Source organism: Vigna unguiculata, chromosome 4 (assembly GCF_037176805.1).
Source record: "Vigna unguiculata cultivar grain cowpea cultivar isolate G323 ecotype 2 chromosome 4, ASM3717680v1, whole genome shotgun sequence".
Classification (NCBI taxonomy): domain Eukaryota; kingdom Viridiplantae; phylum Streptophyta; class Magnoliopsida; order Fabales; family Fabaceae; genus Vigna; species Vigna unguiculata.
This window is the reverse complement of record NC_140795.1, coordinates 44,626,277-44,649,361: the sequence shown is the minus strand read 5'-3', so window position 1 is coordinate 44,649,361 and position 23,085 is coordinate 44,626,277. Positions and strand designations below refer to the sequence as shown.

Below are 23,085 nucleotides of genomic sequence, written 5' to 3'. Positions count from 1 at the left end.
CGGTATGGCCTACCGCTGGACCATCGGTCAGGCGGACCAAGGACCATCGGTCAGGTGGACCCTCATTTATGAAGACAACCGACAGGACGCACGATCCATCGGTCGGGCGGCCACACCAAAACTTGGATCAATTATCAGGTTTAAAACGCAATTAGGCCATGATTAAGAAACCCTAATCACAGGCCCAAACCAAAAACTATAAATAGAAGCCCAAGGTAGGTTGGTAAGCACCTTCAACTCGCATTTTATTACTGCAGTTACACTTATACACCGATCGGCCCCTAAACTGACTTAAACATCGAAGCCTTTTAGACAGGTACCCCGATCGTTTGTTCGACCGATCGAGCGAGGAGATAGATTTCTTGGAAAGAAGTTATCGCAGTTGTGAAGAAAGGAGATTTCGAGAAAAAAAGAATAAAATTGAAGAGGTTCTTAGTAGGCTCTTGGTCCCTATACCCGAAACAATTACTATGGATAATAAAACCAAATAAAAAGAGAACACTGGAAATATACATTATTCATCGTAATCACATTTCAATACTTATTTTGCAGTGGCAAGCATGACAAAAACTTATTAAAACAAAAAAAAAGTGATGGTGCTTAGTGATGTGGCGTTGTTGAGGAGGGAGAGACAGCAGAAAAGACAACAGAGGCAGCATAGAAGATTGTGATAATGGCAGTGAAGTTCACAAGAATGGCCTCAGAACCATGTTTTGCCAATCCTGAACTCTGCATAAAAGTAAGCTTCTCCAGAAACCCTAGACAAGCAGTTGCAACAGCCAACACATAAACGAAGAGCCCAATTTTCACATGCCAATGAAGTGTTGTGCTTTTCAGAGATGAATTCACTCCATGGTAGTAGATAAACATCACAAACCCAAATATCCACTGTGTTCAAACTATCAATAATGTTAGATATACCTTTGCAAAAAACTTCATCAACCATTTCTGTAACAAAATTCATTCTGTTCTCATTTTATTGTAATGTCTCTGTCAAAAAACATAATCATATTCTCAAAAGTAGAGTTAGAAAAGCACGCTATTTTGAGGATATTAGGGTTTGGAAAGAAGATTAGAATGATTTACCTGAATTCCGTAGAGAACTATAACACCAATTCCGAGCCATGAATGCAAACTGTAGAGATTGAGAATTCCCATTTCATTATGAAACTTGAAGACAGCGTAAATTCCAATTATTCCAAGTATTAGTGCCATGGCATGCAGGACAAGGTGTATCAATTTCTTGCTTTTCTTCTGGAAAGGTAGAGCTTTGTAACTTATAATTGCTGCAAGCATTTAGTTAGGTCTATGAGTCAAACACAAATTATTACCACAATTTTCTTTTCAACGTTTTGTTTTATTAATATTTCTCCTATCAACTAGAGAATAAAAAAAATTCATATATCATTGTAGCTACTTAGGAAGTGTTTAAAAACAAAATAAACAAGAAATATATAGTAATAAGCAAAGCAATATTAATAAAACAGCATTGTGTTAAAGTAATTTTACTTTACCTTCCCCCCCAATAATTATTATTCCAATTAGCATAAGAACAGGATGAATCTGTATCAAAACAAAAAATAAACAAGATCAGGGGCCTTCAGTTAAGTGATATAGCAATATCACAATTTCACCATTGACACTACACATACACATAAACAAGAATGAAGAGTTTATATACAAATTATAAATATTGAAACAACATTTTTATACATTAAATTAAATTAAATTTTATATAAACATTCTATTCATACTACTTTGCGTTTATTAATTTGTTCACTAAATAATTTTATTATTATTCCTACAATTTTTAAGCTTTCTTCTTTGATCACACAACTCATAAGTATATAGAATACGTAAAATTTTCATATAAATTTGACACTTATCATGCTTTAATTTATCATATTTTGTAAATAAACAACCCATTTTATCTTATAATTACATAATGAGGTATTAAAATGAAGAAAAATAAGAAATTGATGAATTTTTAACGATTTTGCATCAATTTTTCGACGAATTAAAAATGATGCAGCTGAGTCCCAAAATTCACAGTTCAGCTCTAGTAAGGCGGTCAAGGAAGGATCCAAAATATAACTTTTGGAGCTGAGCCACAACAAAATGGTGCACAACACTTTAGATGGTGCATGACTGAGCCACGAGAGAATGTGCTCAGCACTTAAGGTGGTGCATGGTTGAGCCACGAGAGAATGTGTTAAGCACTTAAGGCGGTGCATGACTGAGTCACAAGAGAATGTACTCAGCACTTAAGGTAGTGCATGGCTGAGCGCCAAAAGTTGGGCTGACCACTGCCCAAAAATCTCTATAAATAAGAATCTTGGGTCTTCATGATAGACATTAAGTGGAGGCTGAAAAATGTAACAGTAGTTGTTGGAATTGCATTGTAATATTCTATGAGTAGTTGAACTCTCTTATGCCCAAGTTTGATCTCTCTCATGCTCAGGTTTGATGTAATCAATTATGATTCTATATACTTCTACTTCTTAGATATTTATTTTTGCTTTCATTCAGTTATTTATGGTTTGATTTATGCTTAATGATGACTTGATCACTCATATTTCACGGGTTTGATTTGAGTTGGAAGACGGGTCTTAACTTTGTGGATGAATTAACGACTCATCATATTTCACTAGTTTGGATTGAGTTGAGACTGATATCAAAATAAGGTCCAATCAATCATCATATGTACTAATGCTTATTTAGTAGCCAGAGGGGATGCTGGAGGACAGAGTCTTGCACATTAAATCAAAGATTTATTCTACTAGGAGATGAGGAATCACATTGGGTTTGAAGTCCTTAAGTTATAGTATATCAGGTATGAACCTAAATATACATAGAAAGAGTACTCCCAAGACATTGAATTATTTGCATAATAAATTTACAAGATGGTAATGAATAGTAGACGAAAATGTAATGAAATCAATTCATAGCTCCTATTCTACTCAATCTAATTATTACTATCTATATTTATATGCACTCTTTATCATAAATAAAAAATCCAAAAATCAAACTACCAATATATTTGTTAAATTTTTGTGAATACGGATACTTGTTGATACTATTACACATCGATACACTTGCAAGAAAATTATTGTTAAGAAACAATCATCAACAACTATGTAATTTTACTTGTTGCACAGGAAATATCTCTCATACTTTTGAGTAATTAAAATTGATTTTCTTACATTTGTTACGTTTACACTAACTAGCGTTTTTTCCTTAATAGTTTATAAAAATGAACCAATATTAAAAAACAAATAGCGCCTGATGATGAGTAATAATACAACAATCGTTTAAAGTGTGCTTCTAATATAAAAGAATATAATACATACAACAACTATTAATCCTTTAAGTGTTATTATATGTTAATACTTTTAACATTCATTGTAAATACAGTCATTGTTTAAAGTCTCATATAATATAACTATGATTCTCAATCATCAATAAAAAATGTTTTATATTCCAAAGCTATTACATTAATAACGGTACAACAACTATCCTTAAAAGATGCATTTAATTATCATTAAAAATATCATTTCCAAATTGTGTAATTCAATAAACCATGTTAATTATTTTTAGCACTAGCAAAAAAGACCCTATTTTGGGTGGAGTTTTCGATAAAAAGTATTAGATGTAAAAAATATATAAAAGTGGTGGACGTCATCAATAATGAAAAATAGAGAGAAAATAATAAGAATAATATGAAATAAAAGTAAATAGATGTTTATAAGTAATTTTTTTAAAGTTGATGGACTAACGAAGCATTTACCTAAAATATATAAAAAAAAACATAACTAAACCAATTAGTTAAGAAAATAATAATCAAATAATCAAATATGTAAATCCCAACATTTAACACGTGTTTAATTAGTATAAATTAGTGAGAGCAAATTAATAGAAATAAAAAAAAATTAGTAGTGTAATGTAAATTTAGTAGTATAAATTAGAGAGAGCAAATTAATTAAACATCTTCGATTTTTATATTATTTTCTTCAATGTATTAATTTTTTTTTTCAACCAAAGTGCCCTAAAAACCGTGCTAATTCCAATTAAAATATAAGCTCATCGTGATAGTTATTTAAAGTTATGATGTAAAGCAATTTTTTGTTTCTATATAATCATAAGAACGATTAACATGTTGAGTTAGTGGATCGTTGATCCAATAATTCATTAATTAAACCACGCGAATTAGGTATATATAATTTAATATGTAATTTTATATATTACATAATATAAAAAATATTTTTAATTATTTAAAAAAAAATCTTAATGTAGTATGTTATCCTTAATTTTTTCCATAAGAGTTGGATCTATCCTGTGATTCTAATACATAGCATTTAGGAAGTACATAAATAGTATCGTATTTATTATTATCCACGTGTACTTCCTGAGTTGGCGCCAGCCAGAAGAAATAAAAACTAGCATTGAAATATTACATGTGGCGGTTAGAAATTTTGGATCCTATTAATTGTTTCTGTATTATATAATTAATACCATAATAAATGTACTTATCTTTAAACTACTATGTTAAAATATTTATTTTATTTTTCAGAAAAACATTATTTTAAATAAATAATTGATTTGAGGATATATTAAAAAAAGAAGAAAAAAATTAATTTTCGTTAAAATATGAAAATACCAGTTATTTTGAAACTTTTTATATAATACTTTAGAAGGGGATAAGGATAGTTTTTTGGCAAAAGGATACATAATATTTAGCAAAATTAAAAGATTATCCCTTAAAGTTTATTGTGAAATAAATAAATACTGTTTATTTTGAACTCTCAACATTTTTTGGACATCAAATAGTATAATTATAACACAAATTTTACTAAAATTATCTAGAATAATCAGTTATAAATAAATACCACATAATAATAATAATAAGTTTTAATTGACCAAAAAATGTTTAATTTCGTAAGAAGGAAAATTAAAATTAAAATATTTCATTATAATTAAAACATATTTAAATAATATTTTGATATAAAAATATTTACTCTTATTTGTTTAGTATACTAGTGTTTCATTTCATCAATGATTATTGAATTTTTCAAAGAGAACTCGTTCACTCAATTCTCGTATTAAAGATAAGGTCATCCAATCTTTTCAAAACTTTAAAAAGTAGTTGACGCCGTACTTTCAGATAACCATACATAGTTATTATACGGTTCAAATGGCATCGTTTTTTTTTTTTTGTCTATGCCTAGTAGTTTTGTTTTAGTTAATTAAGTAAAATTATTGCAAACAATAATTTTTTCTATTTGAATTCGAAATTCAAAATAACACTTTTTATTCATTTTAATTTTCATTTATTATTAAGTATACATTTAACAAAAATTCAACACTTCAATCCTCGTTCAATTGCAAGATATATTTGTAGAAGTTAAAAATAAATAAAATTAACAGTTTCCATGTTTGTCAATAAAAATTGGTCACAAAAAATAGTATTTAGCTTAAACTAAATCAAAAGAGTGTTGTTGTTTTAGCAACAAAACTGAAAAAAATTGACAGTAACTATGTAAGATGAAAGTTGAAAACAGAGACAGTTCAAACAACAAGGGTTGTGCAAAGAAGAGAAAATATCAGAATCAAAAACATGAAGTGCCACAAATTTCTGAATCCAATTTCAAAGTGAATGAAAAGAAGAGAGATAGAAGAACATACATTGAAAAGGAGAGATTTGTTGGAAGAGTTGAAAGACAAGCCACCCCTGAAGTGTATGCTCCAAACCAGAACCAGAACAATAGCAGGAATTGCTAGAAAGTGAACCACAAAAGTTAATGGAAGAACATCAACATGTTCTGCAACAACCATAGTTTTCTCTTTCTCTCTCTGTTTCTCTGAACTCATCATAGATGGAGTATGAAATTAACTGGGAAGCACTTGAATATTTCTCTCTATTTATTGCATGCTGTATCTCACCCAGTGCTTTTGCTATCAGGGGACACTTTTCCAGATTTCAATCAACAATTAATTTATCATCAAAGAAAGAGTCTTCGTTTCACAAGGATCATAATAACTAAATGTTATTCTGAATATATTTATAAAGAATGATTAAATATGTTTTTTGTTCAAAAGTGAAATTTGAAATTAATTTTTTGATTAATTTATTTTTTTATCTTTTAAAATATGTAAATTTAGTCATTTTAACTAAATTTTGTTAAATTTATCTAACGTTTCAAGTACATTTTATGATAATATTTGAATTGTTTACACTTGACACATTTTCGTTTTAATGTTAACTCAAATATTATCATAAAATGCATTTAAAATGTCAAATAAATTTAACAAAATTTGGTTAAAATGACTAATTTATGTATTTTTAAAAATAAAATACTACATTAGTATAAAATTTAAAAAAAAAACTAATTTTAAAATTCGCTCTCCAAAAAAAAATATATTTAATCCTATAAAGAATAATAATATTTCGATACACCTTTTATTTATATTAGTTATTTGCTGGACTTTTTAATTCAAAAATTTTCCTTCGTTAATTATTAATTCGTGAAACAAACACCCCTTACGTTATTAATTCTAACATTTCCGGTCTTCACTCCACGTACAATTATCATATACAACTCAAAAAAAAACACGTATGTTTATATTTTTAATATTTATCACAATTTCAAAATTTATCCTGCATAATTTTGTTTATCTAATTATATATTGTATATGTAAAAAATGAGTTAAAAAAACTTATAAATAAAAGAATATTAATATTTTATTCGTTAAGTTAAAAGTTTATAGATAAAAAAAAATTAATCATTCAAATTTTATTTTATAAAAATTATTATCATCTCTGAAATATTTTCTACACCTTAGTTTTGTAAGTAATTTATCATTTTTTTTATGATTTAAGTTTTTCCCACTGATGCCGGTAAGGATAAAAGTAATAATTTATCCATCAAAATTTTGTTTGAAATACATTTTTCTTTAATCCCTTTTTATTTTTAATTTATTGCATGTTTGTATGGCTAAGAATCTATATTTGCATGTACGGTTTGATAAACAAAAGTAAAGGTATGCTAATAATAGTCATAGTGATACTCTTTTTATACGATGATTAGTTTTTTTTTAGCATGTTTGATTTTTCTATTTAAGAACTTGGTATTTTTATTTAGACAAATTAGAATTTCAAATAATGTAAATGTGGTTATAATTTGATAAAACATTAGAGCAAAATATCTTCTCCATGTGAGATGTATAGGGAGAAGGAAAAATTATTTCATATGAAATTAGAATCAATCAAAAAGAGTTATAAGAATTTGTGATCAAATTATCTTTAAAGCAAAAGGATGATAAACTCCTAACTCCTATCAAAGATAGATGGAGGAGGGAGTTCTAAGGAGAATAAACACATTTTAAAATAAAAATCATGCTTGTGTTGTGTTTTATAGGGTTGTTAGTTGCGCCTTCCCCTTTTTAGGTTGTCACATGGAAGGAATGGTTAAGGAGGAGCCTAGTTCAAGGGTGTGTTTCTTACCACACCCCTCTTTTGCTAAGAAGACTCCCTTAGAAATGGAAAGGAAAGTATCTAGTGGGAGGGAACTATATTCACGTTTGGAGGAGAGAGACTACCTCTATAATGATTTTGTAATGAATGGGGAATATTCTTCCTTTACATCATCATTAGAGTTTTCTAGAAGATACATTTTGCATTTGGTAGATAAACCCCTCACATTTTGTTAGGTAGTCTTTCCCATCTTCGTAGTTTTGCTAGGAGGCTCTTTCCATTTACCATCCTACCACTTGTAAAGGGTTGATTAATATTGAGTTTGAGAGGCAAATTTATGAGTTTTTCTTTTGTGAAAATGTTCTATTCTTAGTCTTATCTTGAACCTTGGTTTAAGTTGCAGCAACTACCACTTATCTTAGGTAGTTTAGTATGCCAAGTGGCATGCCTTATTTCATCCTTTATCTCTTTTCTATTATTTCCATATTTTCCTTATTTCAATCAAGTTCTTTTTTCTTTGTCCTTTATGCTTTCACACCTCTTATGTTAATTTGTGTTGTTTTGTTTCCTTGTTTCAATTGAACATTCTCTTCTCTCATTTAAGTTTCTTTGAAGTGTACATTCACATCTAAATAACATTTTAGGTATTTCAACGTCTAGTGAAAATTTTCTTGAAACTTTCTTTAAAAACATTATCACAAAAACATTGCTCTCATTAAAATTGTAAGATGAACTTACATAAGTGAGTCACTAATGTGGGATCTACAATAGAAAAAGAAAATGAGATTAATATAAGAAAAAATACAATAAAATATATAAAATATTACAAGCAATTAAGAGAAGAAAGAGAAAACAAGCATTAAAAGAATGATAATTTGAAATTTGAAATTCAAATAAATAGATTTAGATAAAGGAAAATGTTTTGATTAATATCTTTTAATTTAAATTAGTATTTAGAAAATTTCCGACGTTTAGAAATATCTTTTGCATAAAGATAAAAAGATATTTATTTATTATTTATATTCAAAATTTTATAATTGAAATATTATAAATATCTGATTTTTTATCATATTTTATTCTAGACATAGAGTATATAAACAAAATAAAATCAAATATCCTTCCATATAAAGTATTTTTTATATTTTCGAAACCCAACATATCATCAATATTGGTTGTATTTTTGTATTTCATAAGTGACGTTTATAATTTTTGGAGTCTAAATAAAACTAAAGTTTTATTTTTCAAATAATTAACGCGGTGACATATTGTCTTAACTAATTCCATAGACGAATCTATCTTAGTGAAAGCAAGTGACTGAGATGTTGGGTGTAATGTCTTTGGGCCATTTGTTTATTTGAAGATTGGGCCTATGCAATCACCATAAGGCAATGACTTCTTACACCCCCATCATGTTCTTCCTGCATCCATCAATTTCGGAATTTTTTTATCTAGAACACAATAAACAATTCTGATTTTTTTTCTTCCGAAAAGCAGATATCCTTCCCTTTTATGAAAAACATTTTCCGGAAAGTTTTTAGTGTAATGGGAGAAGAAATTGATGTTTTTCAACCATTTTAGCAGTATTCTTTCCCACTTTTATCCATTTTTTTTATCTAATCTAATCATTAGGAACAAAACACCAATTAAGGTTTGCTTTATATAGTAGTGTCTTAAAAAGAGTGTCTTAAAAGTTCAAACTTCAAGTATTCTTGCCATGTGTGTTCCTTCAATTTAATTTTGTTACTTGGGCTGTGCTTGCACTGAACATCTTGTTACATATATATCATTGCTTATATTTTTATATTTATTCATAAGCTATTAAGCTTGCTCTTGTAACTTCCTTTGAAGAGTAGTTTTGCTTTGAAGGATATCAAGTCACAAGTTGAAGCAACATTCATTCTTCATGTTTCATTTTCTTAATCACAAATAATCACAAATAACCAAACTCCCAAAATACAAAATATCTCATCATGTCCTTTTTTTTTTTCTTTTTCCAATTCATGATATGTTATTATTTTGGTGGCTTAAAAGTTTCACTTCAAATGGTACTTATCTCATCTTCCCATTGTGAATGGCCCAAAATGAATCTTACCATCTCCAAAAATTCTAGTCCAAACAAGATTCTCATGAAGCATGACATGTGCAATTCATAATACCAACAAAGGGTTGGAATCATAGAATAAGCAAACGTTAATTTTTTGTCTTAGCAGTGTGAAAGAGGCAAGAGGGTTACATAGTGACAAATCTCGTGGTCAATTTTACATTTTGTTCTTGTTTGCTCCATCCACCTTGTTCACTTTCTTCCTTTTCTTCTCATTTTTTTTTTTCTTTCTTCTGTAAACTTATCACTTTCCTTTTGTTTTTGTGGCTTAGGAGCACACGTTGTGTCCACAATAAACTTTGTTTTCATGATTTTACAAGAGATTGTAACAAGAAGAAAACTACTTTTAATTTCTACTCCAATTTGAAAATGATACCCCAATAAGAAAATAATCTCATAAAAAAGAAATGGATTAAAAGCTGAAGCAAGTTGGCGAAAAAATTATACAAAAATCTCTTAAAAAATTTAAGTAAATTTGTGATTTTTTTTGTTATATTGTTTAAATTATTTATTTCTATTTAATGTCAGACACAATTTTATCCTTCAAATCTTAACCCGGTTGAATTATAAAAAAATCGTCTACATTATGTCAAATTCTGATAAAAACAATGTGTGTAAAATTAAAACCATACCAACTTATTTCCACATATAAATACACACACCTTCAGTGTGGGATGATGTGCTAATTTGAGAGGAGACTAATGAAAAGACAACTTTACTTCTTCTTTTTTAAGCACATAAATAACTTTACTTGATTCATTTAATTAAAAGTATTGCTTACAAGTGTTTGTTAAAAAATCAAAGAAAGTTTTTGCTACAAATTATATAAAAAATATTTTTATTTGTTCTAATATTTAATTATTAATTTCAGACAACATTATAACATTTGTTTTGAATAATGATAATAACGGACATGAGGAAAAGATTTTATAACAAGAATAATAAGTGATGGTTTATACACGGATAAGTAAAAAAATAAAATTTAAATATGTTTTTGTCTCTTAATTTTAAATGAAAATTGGAATTAGTTTATCTTTTGATTCAGTTTTGTAAAGTTTATTTAATGTTTCAAATGTATTTCATGATAATATTTAAATTATTTACCTCGTTTGACATATTTTTTTTCTTCAATATTAACAAAGAAATTATCATAAAATATATTTAAAATGTCAAATAAACTTAATAAAATTTAATTAAAAAAACTAAATATAAGTTATTCACAAGTTGGAAAACGGAATTAGACAAATATTTTAAAAATAGATTAATTTTGATTTTTACTAAAAATTTAAAGAATAAAAATATATTTATCATAAAAAAGAATTATGATAATTTTTTCCGTAGAAGAATTATATTTCTGTGTGCCTATGGCAGGTAGTGGTTGGTGTGTTCCTTTTCCAACCGTCCATGTATCTTTAGAGAAAAAAAAGTGTTTTTATCGTCTTCGTATTCATTACATGAAGTAATAACGTCATTAATTTGTATAGTTACTCCCACGTAACAATTCATTCATTTTACATCAAATTTAGGCAATAAAATTGGTTGATGAGATAGAATTAATTTCTAATAGTCACATCTTAGTTTTTTTTAGTTAGCGTGTGCAATACCGTAGAATATCTAGATTATTCTTTTAAAGAGGCTACATTTATGGAAAAGATTCAACCAATTCATTTATTTAATCATTATTATAACAAGTTTAATATACTTTAAATTATCAAAAATAGTAATACATTTTTTTTAAAACTAACTACTTTTGTCAAAAAAAAAAAACATTAGTTCATTCGGATAATCACATTTAAGCGATAAAGTTAAGAATAATTTAAATATAACGTCTTTAAAAAAAAATTCTGATAGATAATATCTAAAATATAGTTATTAATTCTAACGATTTCAATAAATTGAAGGTCGAAACAAATATAAATATCAACATCTAAAAAAAGTAGATATCAAAATAAAAAGTATTATAATTCTCAATTAATGAAAACTTATTTATCCTTGAAATAAGTAAAATAAAAGGATTGCTGAAAATAATATATTGAATTGAATCAAACACCATGAACTTTATTGCAATGAATCAAAAGGAAGCTCATCCTTAAAACCTACCATATCTAGGTGAGATTTGGACTCCAAATCATAGCAACATTGAAATCTAAAATGTTAAAAGCTTTGATGATACTATTTGCACAAGTTGTGCAAGAAACCAACTTAGTTGATTGAGATTGATCGTGATACATGATTAATGGCATTGTTTTTTGGGAACCCATCATCAATTTCCCTTCTGGTTTTTACAAGGTGGGCACACACAAAATATTCCCTTATGTGCACGATATGAAAAAGAATCTTGAAAAACTTCAATTTTTGAGATGAAATTTTCCCTTTTAGCAAGGTAATAAAAAACGGCGACGTTTATGGATGCTAGAGCACGTTATGTGTTTAAATGTGGGGTAACCTTGATCAATAAGATAACACTAGTTAAATATTCAATTGTTATCATCAATCAATGGATTAATTAGGAGTGATGACCTAATAATGTTGGTTTGCTTTATTGAATTTATCACAAATTTCTTTGTCAATTGTGGCGTGAACTATCGACCATTCAAAAGAGTAACCACAATTCATGGCTATTTAATTAAACATCACTTTTCCTAACACACAAAAAAAAATGATTATCAAATATTTAGATATCAAATACCCTAATAAGAGGAAATCAAAAAATAATTCATCGATCAATTAAATAAATACATCAAACAATACTAGTATTGTGAGGTGAAAACATCGAAAAGAAACCAACATAAAAAGAAAAGCTTTACCAAGAACTAAGAAGTAAAACTCAAATATCACACCATGAAAATTCTCTCTCCCTAACTTTATCTAGGGAAAGTGTTCGGAAAAAAAATCTTGGTATTCATTAATGGAATGAAGAAGAGAGAATTGATGAAGGGACCCACGAAGAACAGGTGGAGAATGGTTATTGAAGATTTTGTTTGGTTTATCCTAATTTTTACTTTGGTTGTGTATAATTGTTAGCATACGTTGCTTTCATCGTCCACAATGGTCTCTAATATCTGTTACTGTGCCAACGCATAGTGAGGCCACAAGTACCTAACTCCCAGCTAAGCTTTTGGAACTTAGAGTTAAGCAGTTACCTTCCTCCAACTATAATATCTCAACCAATCAACACCCTTCTCAATTTTCTCTCTCTCTCCAATAAGTGTTGATTTTTCCTAAATAAGGGAAAGTGTAGTTGCACCTGTTTCTGTTTACCACTTCTGTGTTCACAGAATTTTGAGTTTCTGAGGAGAAAAATGACAGAAGAGCAACCTAAAACAGTAGAGTCAGAGACAGCACCACCTGCTGCTGAACCTGTTCCTGTTCCTGTTCCAGAGGCTCCAAAGGATGTGGCTGAGGAGAAATCTGTGATTCCAGTGCCCTCTTCTGATGACAAGCCTGATGAGTCCAAGGCTCTTGTCTTGGTTGAGAGTAAGATTTTCTTATGTTTGATTCTTCTTATGTTGTCATGTTTTGGTTTGGTTCAGACTAATATAGTGTTATGTTGATTCTTGTTATGTTCTCATGTTCTGGAAGTTGGGGTTAGTTGTATTTGGTTGGTAAAAAGACCGATTGCAGAAAAAAGAAATTGAAATCTGTGTTTGTGGAATCTCTCTGCATATTTTTGTTATGCTTTGTTTATCTTCTTGTTTTGGTTTAATCCATTAGGTTAACCAATTCTTTGAGGAGCTGTGTTTTGTTTATTCCAAAGGGTGCTTTACTGTATTATCTTGAGAGAGAAAAATGATTCTTTTTCGTAATTGCTTCTTCTGAATTTATTTTTAAATTACATGGTTGTTCACTGTTTTTGTACTTGATTGAATATACATGTTTTTGTTATGATTCTCTTAAATAGTTATAGAAATCAGTGAGAAATGGATATTATATCTGAACATGTTTTTATAATAATATTCCTAACCCCCTTTTGGAGAAAAAAAATTCTGATATTGGATTGTTTGGTCGTTTGTTGTTGGTTGTACTTGTTGCCGTTTTCTGGTATTTTATCATATTCCCTTTTGCTGAAACTTTTTGTTGTTGTAGTTTTATTCAAAACAACGTTCTCATATTGTTCTGCATCTTTTCCATTTCTATTAGCAAGTGACAGAGTGGTCCTTCTTTAAATCCAAGTCTTGTACATCTTATTTTGGCATAAATTTCTCAAACCATTATCACTCATTTACAACCATTTTAAAGGCTTCGCTCAGAAATCCAACCTTTAATCTTTTAGGCAAAAGAGAAAACACCACCACAATAGTTTTCTTGTCATAATTTTTGTTGTTGTTATGTTTATTATTGTTAATTTGGTTAAATTGGCAGAGACTCAAGAAGTTGCTGAAGAGAAACCAAGTGAGGGTTCTATAAACAGAGGTTTGTCTTGTGACATTATGACATTTAATTCCCCTTTATGTACCCTTTTGTATTCTGAAATTACTTATTATGTCATCATCCTCATTTCTCTTCAGATGCTGTGCTTGCAAGAGTTGCAACTGAGAAGAGGTTATCACTGATCAAGGCATGGGAAGAAAGTGAAAAATCAAAAGCTGAGAACAAGTATGAATCTGCATCCCTTTTGGTTCATATTTAATGATGTGTTTAGATTTAACTAAAGATTTGTTCCGGTACATTCAATAAGTTCCACACAATATTTCGAAAACGTGCAATGATCATTGTTCATTGTTCCTGACGATGCTATCGGACAAATTTGGATCGTATCCGAACATAATTAATCATTTAGAAAATAAATGACAGATATTTACATTTAACCTAAGATACTAATTTAAGTGAAATTATTGAGCAGGGCACATAAAAAGCTTTCAGCAATTTCAGCATGGGAAAACAGCAAGAAAGCTTCAGTGGAGGCAGAACTAAAAAAGATTGAAGTAAGAACTGATTTCATTGCCAATTCTAACATGTTCTATTTTCTTCTATTTCACATTTTCAAATCTTGGTTTCTTGAGATGCTTTCTGCAATGCATGTGGTCAAAGAGAGGAACAAACTAAAGTTAATTTTTGACTTCTGCATGAGTAGGAACAATTGGAGAAGAAAAAAGCAGAATATGCAGAAAAGATAAAGAACAAAATAGCTACAATTCACAAGGAAGCTGAAGAGAAAAGAGCAATAATTGAGGCGAAGAAAGGAGAAGATGTTTTGAAGGCAGAGGAGACAGCTGCAAAGTATAGAGCAACTGGAACAGCTCCAAAGAAACTCCTAGGATGTTTCTAAAGCTTCAAACATAAAACACTGTCGAAAACAAAAAAATGTTGATTATTATTATTGTGTATCTTTGACCATTAAAGTATCATGCATGAAAGTGTGAGTTTCTTTAGTATATATGATGTTGATTTAGTGATGTTCATTTATTATGTGTGGAAACCGACACATTGGCCTGTATATATCAACTACTTTGTGGATAAACACATTTAATGATTCAATCTCTGCATTAGTTGCTTCTGCCATCAATTCATTCACCTACTTCACCATCTCTCAACTATTTCAATATATGCTTAAAAGATGAAACCATCTGGTAAGTATAATTTATACCATATGATATCAATAAATTTTGTTATTTTTATTTTTTTAAAATGAAAAAAAAAATGTTTTTCTTCACTACACGAGCATGTATTATTGTATTAAAAAAATTGGAGAATTAGAATGTAAGGATTTAGAAAATATCTAGGAGGACAAATAAAATTTAAAAATGGAATTTTATTATTTTATTATTAAAATTATTAAAAGTTTGAGTTATAAATAGAAAATTAGTTAATCAAGATTATTTTATCATTCTTTTAGAATATATTATTTCTCTTCCTTTGATCTATGTGTTTCGATTTCAGACAACACTATAGGAGTTCTAGAACAGAGGACAACAATTATACCTAATCAAAGTTTTAATCAAAGAAATTTTATTTTTTGTCTTGAGTATTTTATTAGAAATTTGCTTGCACGAGAGAGAATACATGCTTACATGTGACTCTTTTGATTTCAACGTGAGAGTTTGAGTCTATGGAACCAATAATATCTGCATAATGTAAAATCATGTTTTACTCAAATAATCTAGGAACCAAGAATAACAAGTTTTCCCTAAATAAATATCTTATCTAACCTTGCACAATTATTTGTGTTTATTTTTCTCATCTATCTTTCTAATAAAATTTAAATTATAATTAGAATAATACTTTATTTTGAGTAACATTTAATTTCAATAGTTTGCGTATAATTTAGTTACTTATTTTAAAGTATTAAAAATATTTATAAAAAATAAATATTTTAAAATCAGATAGCTTTCTATTGGGTTTATATGTATTTTCATACGTGGGTTATAGTTACCGATAGATTGTGGTTTTATACATATAACATTGGTCTTACACATATAAAATATTTAACATCATTTTTAACCTAAAATCTTAAGATAATGGGTTAACTTTATATTTTTAAGACAATGTGAATCTTTCACTAACACTTTTATTCCCAACACTTTCATTGACACTTTAATTTTAGCATAACTTAATTAGTAGAAAATTAAAAAAAAAATGTTTTAATATAAGTAAATCATTTTAAATTTTTGAAACATAAATTTTCCATACAATTAATTAAGTAGTTTGGAGTAAATAGGGCGTTGAAAACGAAATCAAACTATTTTAAATCACCAAACCGAACCAAAAATGAATGCATGATTTTTTAAGTGGAAATCAGAATTTTATATGCTCTTAAATAAAATATTGTCAGTCTTGAGAGGGTGAAATTAGATATGCAGACTTTTTCAATGCACATGTGTATAGATATTTCGGAAGTATTAACGTGGAAGAGGCAACACCTTTAGTGTTAAGTTCAAAGAATTTGAAATATATTAACTTTCAACTTAAAATTGAAATTTTAAATTCCAGGAGAAATTTAATTAAATTTTGCTTTGTGATGTTTATAGTTCTATAGTTCGAGATTGATACGCCCTGCATGAGCAAGTTGAGGCCCACACAAGTAACAGCAATCTTGACCAACATCACAAAATGTACAAGAGTTATCACTTCCAAAGAATTGGTTTAATTACATGTATATTACAAATACTGTAAACTAATTTATGTCATTTTTTTTATAAAATATAATATTCTCTCTTTTTTTAAGAATTTTATAAAAGATAAGCAAGTTTTTCTAATTTTTTTTCAAATAAGAAATGTGACTACCATGAGTTTTTGCTACAATTTCTATAGTTAGTTTAATAAAATTCTCACAAAAATGTTAACGATATTTGCATCACCAAAAATACTAATTAAGGTAAGAGATACATATTCACTTTATTCTAGTATAAGTGTTAGGAGAAAATATATTAATCCATTTATTAATAAAATTATTCTTTCAAATTCTTTAATATTTTAAAGAAAAAAAAACGGAAATTGAAAAAAAAGAGTGAGATCTAATAAGTCATTTATTATTATTAGAGTATCAAAACAATTTTGAAAGACAACAAACTAGTACAAGTAAGCAACATACAAAATGTAAATTTTTATTGGCATTATAAGATGAAGAAAACATAAAACACATGTTATACAAACATGAATGTGTTGACAAAGTGATATCAAAAGAGATGAATGTGAAGTAAAACAACAACACCATATTACAAATCAACGATCACCAACATGATTGCAGTTTATACCACATGTCATCAAGGAAACAAAAGTATGCATATCTCCATGATTTATAAATGAACAAAGGAGTAACAACTACCCAAAATCCAAAAACAAACCCAAATGTCATGCTCACAAAGAACCAATTCACTCCATGCCAATCATTCTTTGTTTTCGAGCGATCAATAAATGGAATTTGCTGGATGGAACTGCAATTAATCGGTAGTGGTGGACCACACAAATTATTTCCAATAAAGTCGGATGCTTCAAAGCTTTGAATTTGAGTGCCTATTGGAATTTCTCCCTTTAAATGATTATGAGATAAATCTAGGTTGTTGAGAAAGCTCAAGTTTGATATGGTTGGAGGGATTTCTCCTGATAATTGATTCCTTGAGAGATCAATGGATTCTAATAATCTCATATTACCAATACTCGGTGGAATTTGGCCGGACAATTGATTCTTGGATAAATTCAAATATATCAAACCATCTAGATATGTGATTTCTCTAGGTATCCCTCCTGATAAATTATTATCAGACAAATCAACATTTGTTACCAAGCCAAGAATCTTGCTATACTCTAAAGCTCTTCCTTTTATCCATAGGATAATACTGATTGCATCATCCCTCTCATTTGGCACATATACACCGTTCTTTATGATCAAATTTGAACTTTTGTACTTTTGCAACATGGATTTCAAGTGGTTGAAACAATTTGGAATATTTCCGGACAAACTATTTTGTGCAAGGTCCAAATCTTGAAGAAATGTCTTATTACATATTTCATTAGGAATGTGACCAGAAAAATTATTTGATCGAAGGCGAAGAATTTTTAATCCTAACAACCTTTCTCCAATCCATGTCGGAATAGTTCCAGAAAGATTATTTTCCCCAAGGTCCACAGATATCAATTGAGTATTCTTCTTCAAAGTTATAGGCAATATTCCTGATAACGAGTTGTTACGAATGTTCAATGACTCTAACGAAGCTAAAGAGCCCATGGATGAGGGCATATTCCCAACAAAATGGTTGCTTTGTAAATTCACATCCATCAATTCTGGCCATTGTATCCAACAATTAGGTATTTTTCCTGATAGGTTATTGGACGCAAGATTGAGAAGATGCAAGTTAAATTTCTTGAATTGCTTACAACATAAGAAATCATTCATGGAAGAGAATGAATTACCCGAAAGATCTAACCATTGAACTTGATTAGAAATATAAGGTAATTTTCCGTGCAAGTGATTAGAGCTTAGATCAAGGGTCAAGAAAGATAATGGTTTTGTCGGAGAATTTTCAATCTCACCTTGAATATGATTGTTGGATAGGTTTAAATATTCAAGAGAATATAAAGCCTCCCAAAAGTAAGGGGGAATATAATCCAGAATCTCTGTATTAGACATCGCTAAATATTGAAGTTTGTTTTGTAAGTGAGTCCATGATGGAAAGTTAGGGCCTAATTGCCAAGAGCTCATATCCAAATAGGTAAGTTGAAAAGTAGGATGCCAATTGGGACCTACTTTTAAAGTCAAGTTATTTCCTGATGCATAAAACTCATCCAAGCTCGTAAGATTTGAAAGATGATCTTCCATTACAACTCCTTCAAAATGATTATCACCAATATCAAGGTATGACAATTTAGAGAGTGATTTAAGACTTTCGAATGGATTTCCACTGAGTTGATTTGATGACAAAATAAGAGCTCTCAATGATGAAAATTCTCCAAGTGATTTTAGATGTTCTCCATCACCTTTGTTGCCACAATAATCTAGTGTTAGATTGCTTGAAAGGATATTGTATGATAAATCAAGTCGAACTAGAGAATTCAACTTTCCTAAAGAAGTTGGAATTGAACCTTTAAGTTTATTTTGTGATAGATCAAGTTCGATTAGAGAAGTCACCTTTCCTAAAGAAGTTGGAATTGGACCTTCAAGTTGATTGTATGACAGATCAAGTGTAACTAGAAAAGTCACATTTCCTAAGGCATCATAAATATTTCCTTGTAAGTTGTTGTTTGATATGTCCAATAACTTGAGATGAGGAAAACTACTATAAAACCAATGAGGTATAGAAGATGAAAATGAATTTTCCTTCAAATCAAGATTTTCAAGAAGTGTGAGGTTTTGAAGACCATCAGGAATTTGACCTTCAAAGTAGTTAAAAGATGAAAAAAGAGAAACAAGTTTCTTCAGTCCAAACACCCACTTTGGAACAAATGAAATTTTAGAATGATAAGAAATGTCAAAAAGATCAAGAGTAAGGAGAGATGAAGAGTTAAGAAATGATGGTTGATTGTAGTGAGGAAGTGTACATCCTGACAAATGTAGGTGCAGCAAAGAAGAAAGAGCTTGGAGGGTGTGAAGCAAGTGAAATGATTGGGATAGGTTTGCACCTCCTAAATCAAGATATTCAAGCTTTGTAAGCCTTGACAAGCAGTCAACATTTTTAGGAATCGAAGTTAGATCACTTCCAAGGTCAAGATACAACAAATTAGAGAGATTTCCAATTTGAGAGGGAAGTGTTCCAGTGATAGCACAACTTAGGTCTAGATACGCCAAATTGGAAAGATTTCCAATCTGAGGAGGAATGTTGCCGATGAATCCAGAAAAAGAGAGGTCCAAGTGAATTAAGGTGGTCATTGAGCCAATAAAAGAAGGAATTGGCATACTTGCTTTAAGTGACCAAATGTTGCTGAATGTAAGATAACGAATTTTGGAAAGACTTGATAGCCAATTAATATTTTCAAGAAACAGAGATTGTGGATGATATCCGTCTTTGAGGTCAAGGTGGAGCAAATTGGAGAGATTCCCTATCTGGGGAGGAATTGTTCCGTTGGCAACATAAGAGAGGTCAAGATAGAGCAAATTGGAGAGATTTCCAATCTGAGAAGGAATATTCCCCATGAATCCAGCATCAGAAAGATTGAGGTGAGTTAAAGAAGTCATTGTTGCAATGAAGGAAGGAATTGGAGTAGTTGGAAAATGATTGCCGCTAAGATCCAAGTAATTCAAATGCTTCAAATCAACCAAACAAGGATTTATCTCCCCACCCAATGCCACTCTATTATACTCTTCCCATGCTTCTTCGTAATCTGCTTCATATAATGGATCAAAAAGGCTGTAATTGAAATCAGGAAATGAAGTGGTAAGGTGAAGCTCTGCAACATGAGATGTAAAGTTGTTGCACACAACTCCATCCCACTCGCAGCAATTGGGATTCACAGAGGTATTCCAAGAAGAAAGCCTATTTGAAGGATCTGTGAGATTATGCTTCAACTTCAACAGTGTCTCTCTCTCACTTTCAATGCACACTGTCTCTCTGCTAATACTAAGGGAAATCCAACAAAGATGAAGAAACACCATAATCAAAATGGAGGAATTCATTTTAAGAGAAGCTATGTGTAGGATGCACAAGTGTTTTCTTTTTTCACTAGAAAGAAGTGGTTATGGCTTTTTATAGTGGTGCAATGCCTTTTTATGTTTACGTTGTCTATCTAACAATTTTAATTTTCTACACTAAATTTATAAAATCAAAGTCACTATCATTTTTTTTTTTTTAATTTAAAACTTAATTGACTAGGAGCAACATGATTTTAGGTGCTAAAACTTAATTTGAGAGGGACCCAAAAAAAACTTTATTTAAATTCTACGTCCACAGAAAGAGTTCAGTTCAAAAGTCTGTCCTTTTTTTTTCTGCATTTGGTTTACCTGCAGTGAAATATTCTAATAATACCTACAGGAGACAATAATAACAGCATACACAGATTAACATTCTTCTTCCACCTTTCTTTATTTTTCAAATATGCTTCAATTGACTCAGATAATTTCCTTCATTATCTACTTTTAATCCACTGTGAAGTCAAAATTTACGATTTTTTAAACAAAACAATAATATCAATTGCTCAACATGTTCAACACTACGTTTCCCCTCTTCATCGATTACTCAAGATGGTGGTTGGATTCAGTTCAGTGTTACTTTATATTTGAATTTGAAAAATTAATTATTACCAATAAAAACATAAAAGACCTAACTTATATCTGAAATTTGATAGTTTATTTTTTTTAATTTTATTTTCTTAATTACTAATTTTTAAATTTAAATAATTATTTATAATGAAAATATTATTTTTCAGCTTTTAATTTTAGTAGTATTTTTTGAATTCAAATAATTAATCATTATAAAAGAATTATTTTAATATTATTTTAATAACTAATTTTTAAAATTTAAATAATTACTAATAATAAAAAGACTATTTTCCTAATATTGATTATAATATTTTTTATTTCAATAATTAAAATTTATTTTATCTATAACTAATTAGATTATTTGTATTTGATAAATATAGTTAAAGTATGAACAACTTTTTATTGACAATAAAATCTAACAACATGGTCACCCACGTTTTCTTCAGAGAAAAAACTGTAAAGTAGTTGTAAAGCATCATATATGTTTTGTCTTTTTTAAATAATAAGATGAGTGAATTAATTTACATGGACTTCTATCATCTAATCCATTTTATGGGTTAGAAAAATGAAACTAGTCCAAACACTTTATATTGCTTATCTTTCTAAGTCATGCCCATTTTATGGGTTAGAAAATATTTATAGATGAATAATAAATAAATCAAAAGACTTTTTATAATGGATCTTTCAACCCATTATATGGGTTAGAAAACTACATGACACAAAAATAATGAAAACAAATCTATTTCAAGATTGAGATATTCACATGCCTAATGTAATCCATTGTTCGAAATAATAAATGTTTGAGACAAATAAATAAGGATAATATATTTAAATAAATAGTTAAAAATCTTAACCAATTTGTTTACAATTAACTAACTCTTTTATTAATTTTCTATGATTTTTTTACTTTATTTCCTCTAACGAAAACAAACCTCACAAATTAATATAGAAATCCATTTTAACATTCTCTTTCAAATAGTCAACTTCTCGTTAATGTATTATCTCAAACTATAACAAAATGTACGTGAATCAAGATTTAAATATACATTGTCTTGAGACTTGAAGTCGAAAAAAATTATTTGATGTCATAATTTTTATTGGTAAACTTTTTTTAATAATAAAGATTTACCAATATAATAAAAAATATAAGGCTTAATTAGTGATTTAGTAGTTTAATTTGTTATTTTGGTTAATTGTAGTCCTCTTATTATTATTTTTCAATTAAATTTAGTCCTCCAATTTTTCAAAAATATTTAATTTGGTCCTCTTATTATTTTTATTCAATTTAGTCCTCTTTTTTTTTTTCTAAACGATTCAATTTGAGAACAAATTAATAATTATGCTTAACTACAACTTATATATACATGTTAAAATAATTTTTTATAATTTATACATCAAATCACTTCATCTAAACACTCAAATTATTTACACCCAACATAAATACTAAAATTTAAATATTTTACATTTAGGTGAAATGATTTGATGTATAAGTTCTAAAAATTTATTTCAACATGTACATATAAGTTATAATTAATTTTAATTACTAATTTAATCTCAAATAGGAAACAAAAAAATTGAATTATTAAAAAAAAAAAGACTAAATTAAATAAAAAATATTAAGGAGACTAAATTCAACCTTTTTAAAAAATTGGACTAAATTAAACCAAAAACTAATAAAGGACTAAAATAAACCAAATCCCGACCAAAATTAAACAATGAAGTGTTTACAATTAACTAACCCTTTAAATAATTTTCTATGATTTTTTTTCTTATTTTATTTCCTCTAACAAAAAAAAACCTCAAAAATTAATATAGAAATCCATTTTAACATTCTCTTACAAATAGTCGACTTCTGATTAATGTATTATCTCATAGCATAACAAA

The 23,085-nt window shown here is 28.6% G+C and overlaps 3 protein-coding genes across 3 annotated transcripts; 1 reads left to right on the top strand and 2 right to left on the bottom strand.

The window, feature by feature from the left end:
- Positions 1 to 453: 453 nt before the first annotated feature.
- LOC114181641 (putative ascorbate-specific transmembrane electron transporter 1) lies at positions 454 to 6,044 on the bottom strand. Its single transcript, XM_028068149.2, has 4 exons — positions 5,683 to 6,044; positions 1,515 to 1,563; positions 1,087 to 1,286; positions 454 to 888 (listed from the first exon to the last, which is right to left on the bottom strand). Exons 1-4 carry the CDS (start codon positions 5,869 to 5,871, stop codon positions 601 to 603), a joined length of 726 nt encoding a protein of 241 aa, XP_027923950.1. The 5' UTR covers positions 5,872 to 6,044; the 3' UTR covers positions 454 to 600.
- Positions 6,045 to 12,670: 6,626 nt separating this feature from the next.
- On the top strand, positions 12,671 to 15,078 carry LOC114182314 (remorin). The gene is made up of 5 exons (XM_028069164.2): positions 12,671 to 13,049; positions 13,935 to 13,985; positions 14,081 to 14,168; positions 14,416 to 14,497; positions 14,647 to 15,078. Exons 1-5 carry the CDS (start codon positions 12,875 to 12,877, stop codon positions 14,839 to 14,841), a joined length of 591 nt encoding a protein of 196 aa, XP_027924965.1. The 5' UTR covers positions 12,671 to 12,874; the 3' UTR covers positions 14,842 to 15,078.
- A 2,058-nt stretch (positions 15,079 to 17,136) lies between these two features.
- Positions 17,137 to 20,656, bottom strand: LOC114182728 (receptor-like protein EIX2). The gene has a single exon (XM_028069662.2). The coding sequence runs from the start codon at positions 20,617 to 20,619 to the stop codon at positions 17,242 to 17,244; it is 3,378 nt and encodes a 1,125-aa protein (XP_027925463.1). The 5' UTR covers positions 20,620 to 20,656; the 3' UTR covers positions 17,137 to 17,241.
- Between the last annotated feature and the right edge of the window lie 2,429 nt (positions 20,657 to 23,085).

Coding starts and splice junctions, on each gene's coding strand:
- LOC114181641 (XM_028068149.2), bottom strand. CDS start 5,871: ATGATGAGTTCAGAGAAACAGAGAGAGAAAGAGAAAACTATGGTTGTT. Junction 1,287..1,514: donor AATAATTATTGGGGGGGAAG/GTAAAGTAAAAT, acceptor AAATGCTTGCAG/CAATTATAAGTTACAAAGCT. Junction 889..1,086: donor TAGTTCTCTACGGAATTCAG/GTAAATCATTCT, acceptor GTTTGAACACAG/TGGATATTTGGGTTTGTGAT.
- LOC114182314 (XM_028069164.2), top strand. CDS start 12,875: ATGACAGAAGAGCAACCTAAAACAGTAGAGTCAGAGACAGCACCACCT. Junction 13,986..14,080: donor TGAGGGTTCTATAAACAGAG/GTTTGTCTTGTG, acceptor ATTTCTCTTCAG/ATGCTGTGCTTGCAAGAGTT. Junction 14,498..14,646: donor CAGAACTAAAAAAGATTGAA/GTAAGAACTGAT, acceptor CTGCATGAGTAG/GAACAATTGGAGAAGAAAAA.
- LOC114182728 (XM_028069662.2), bottom strand. CDS start 20,619: ATGAATTCCTCCATTTTGATTATGGTGTTTCTTCATCTTTGTTGGATT.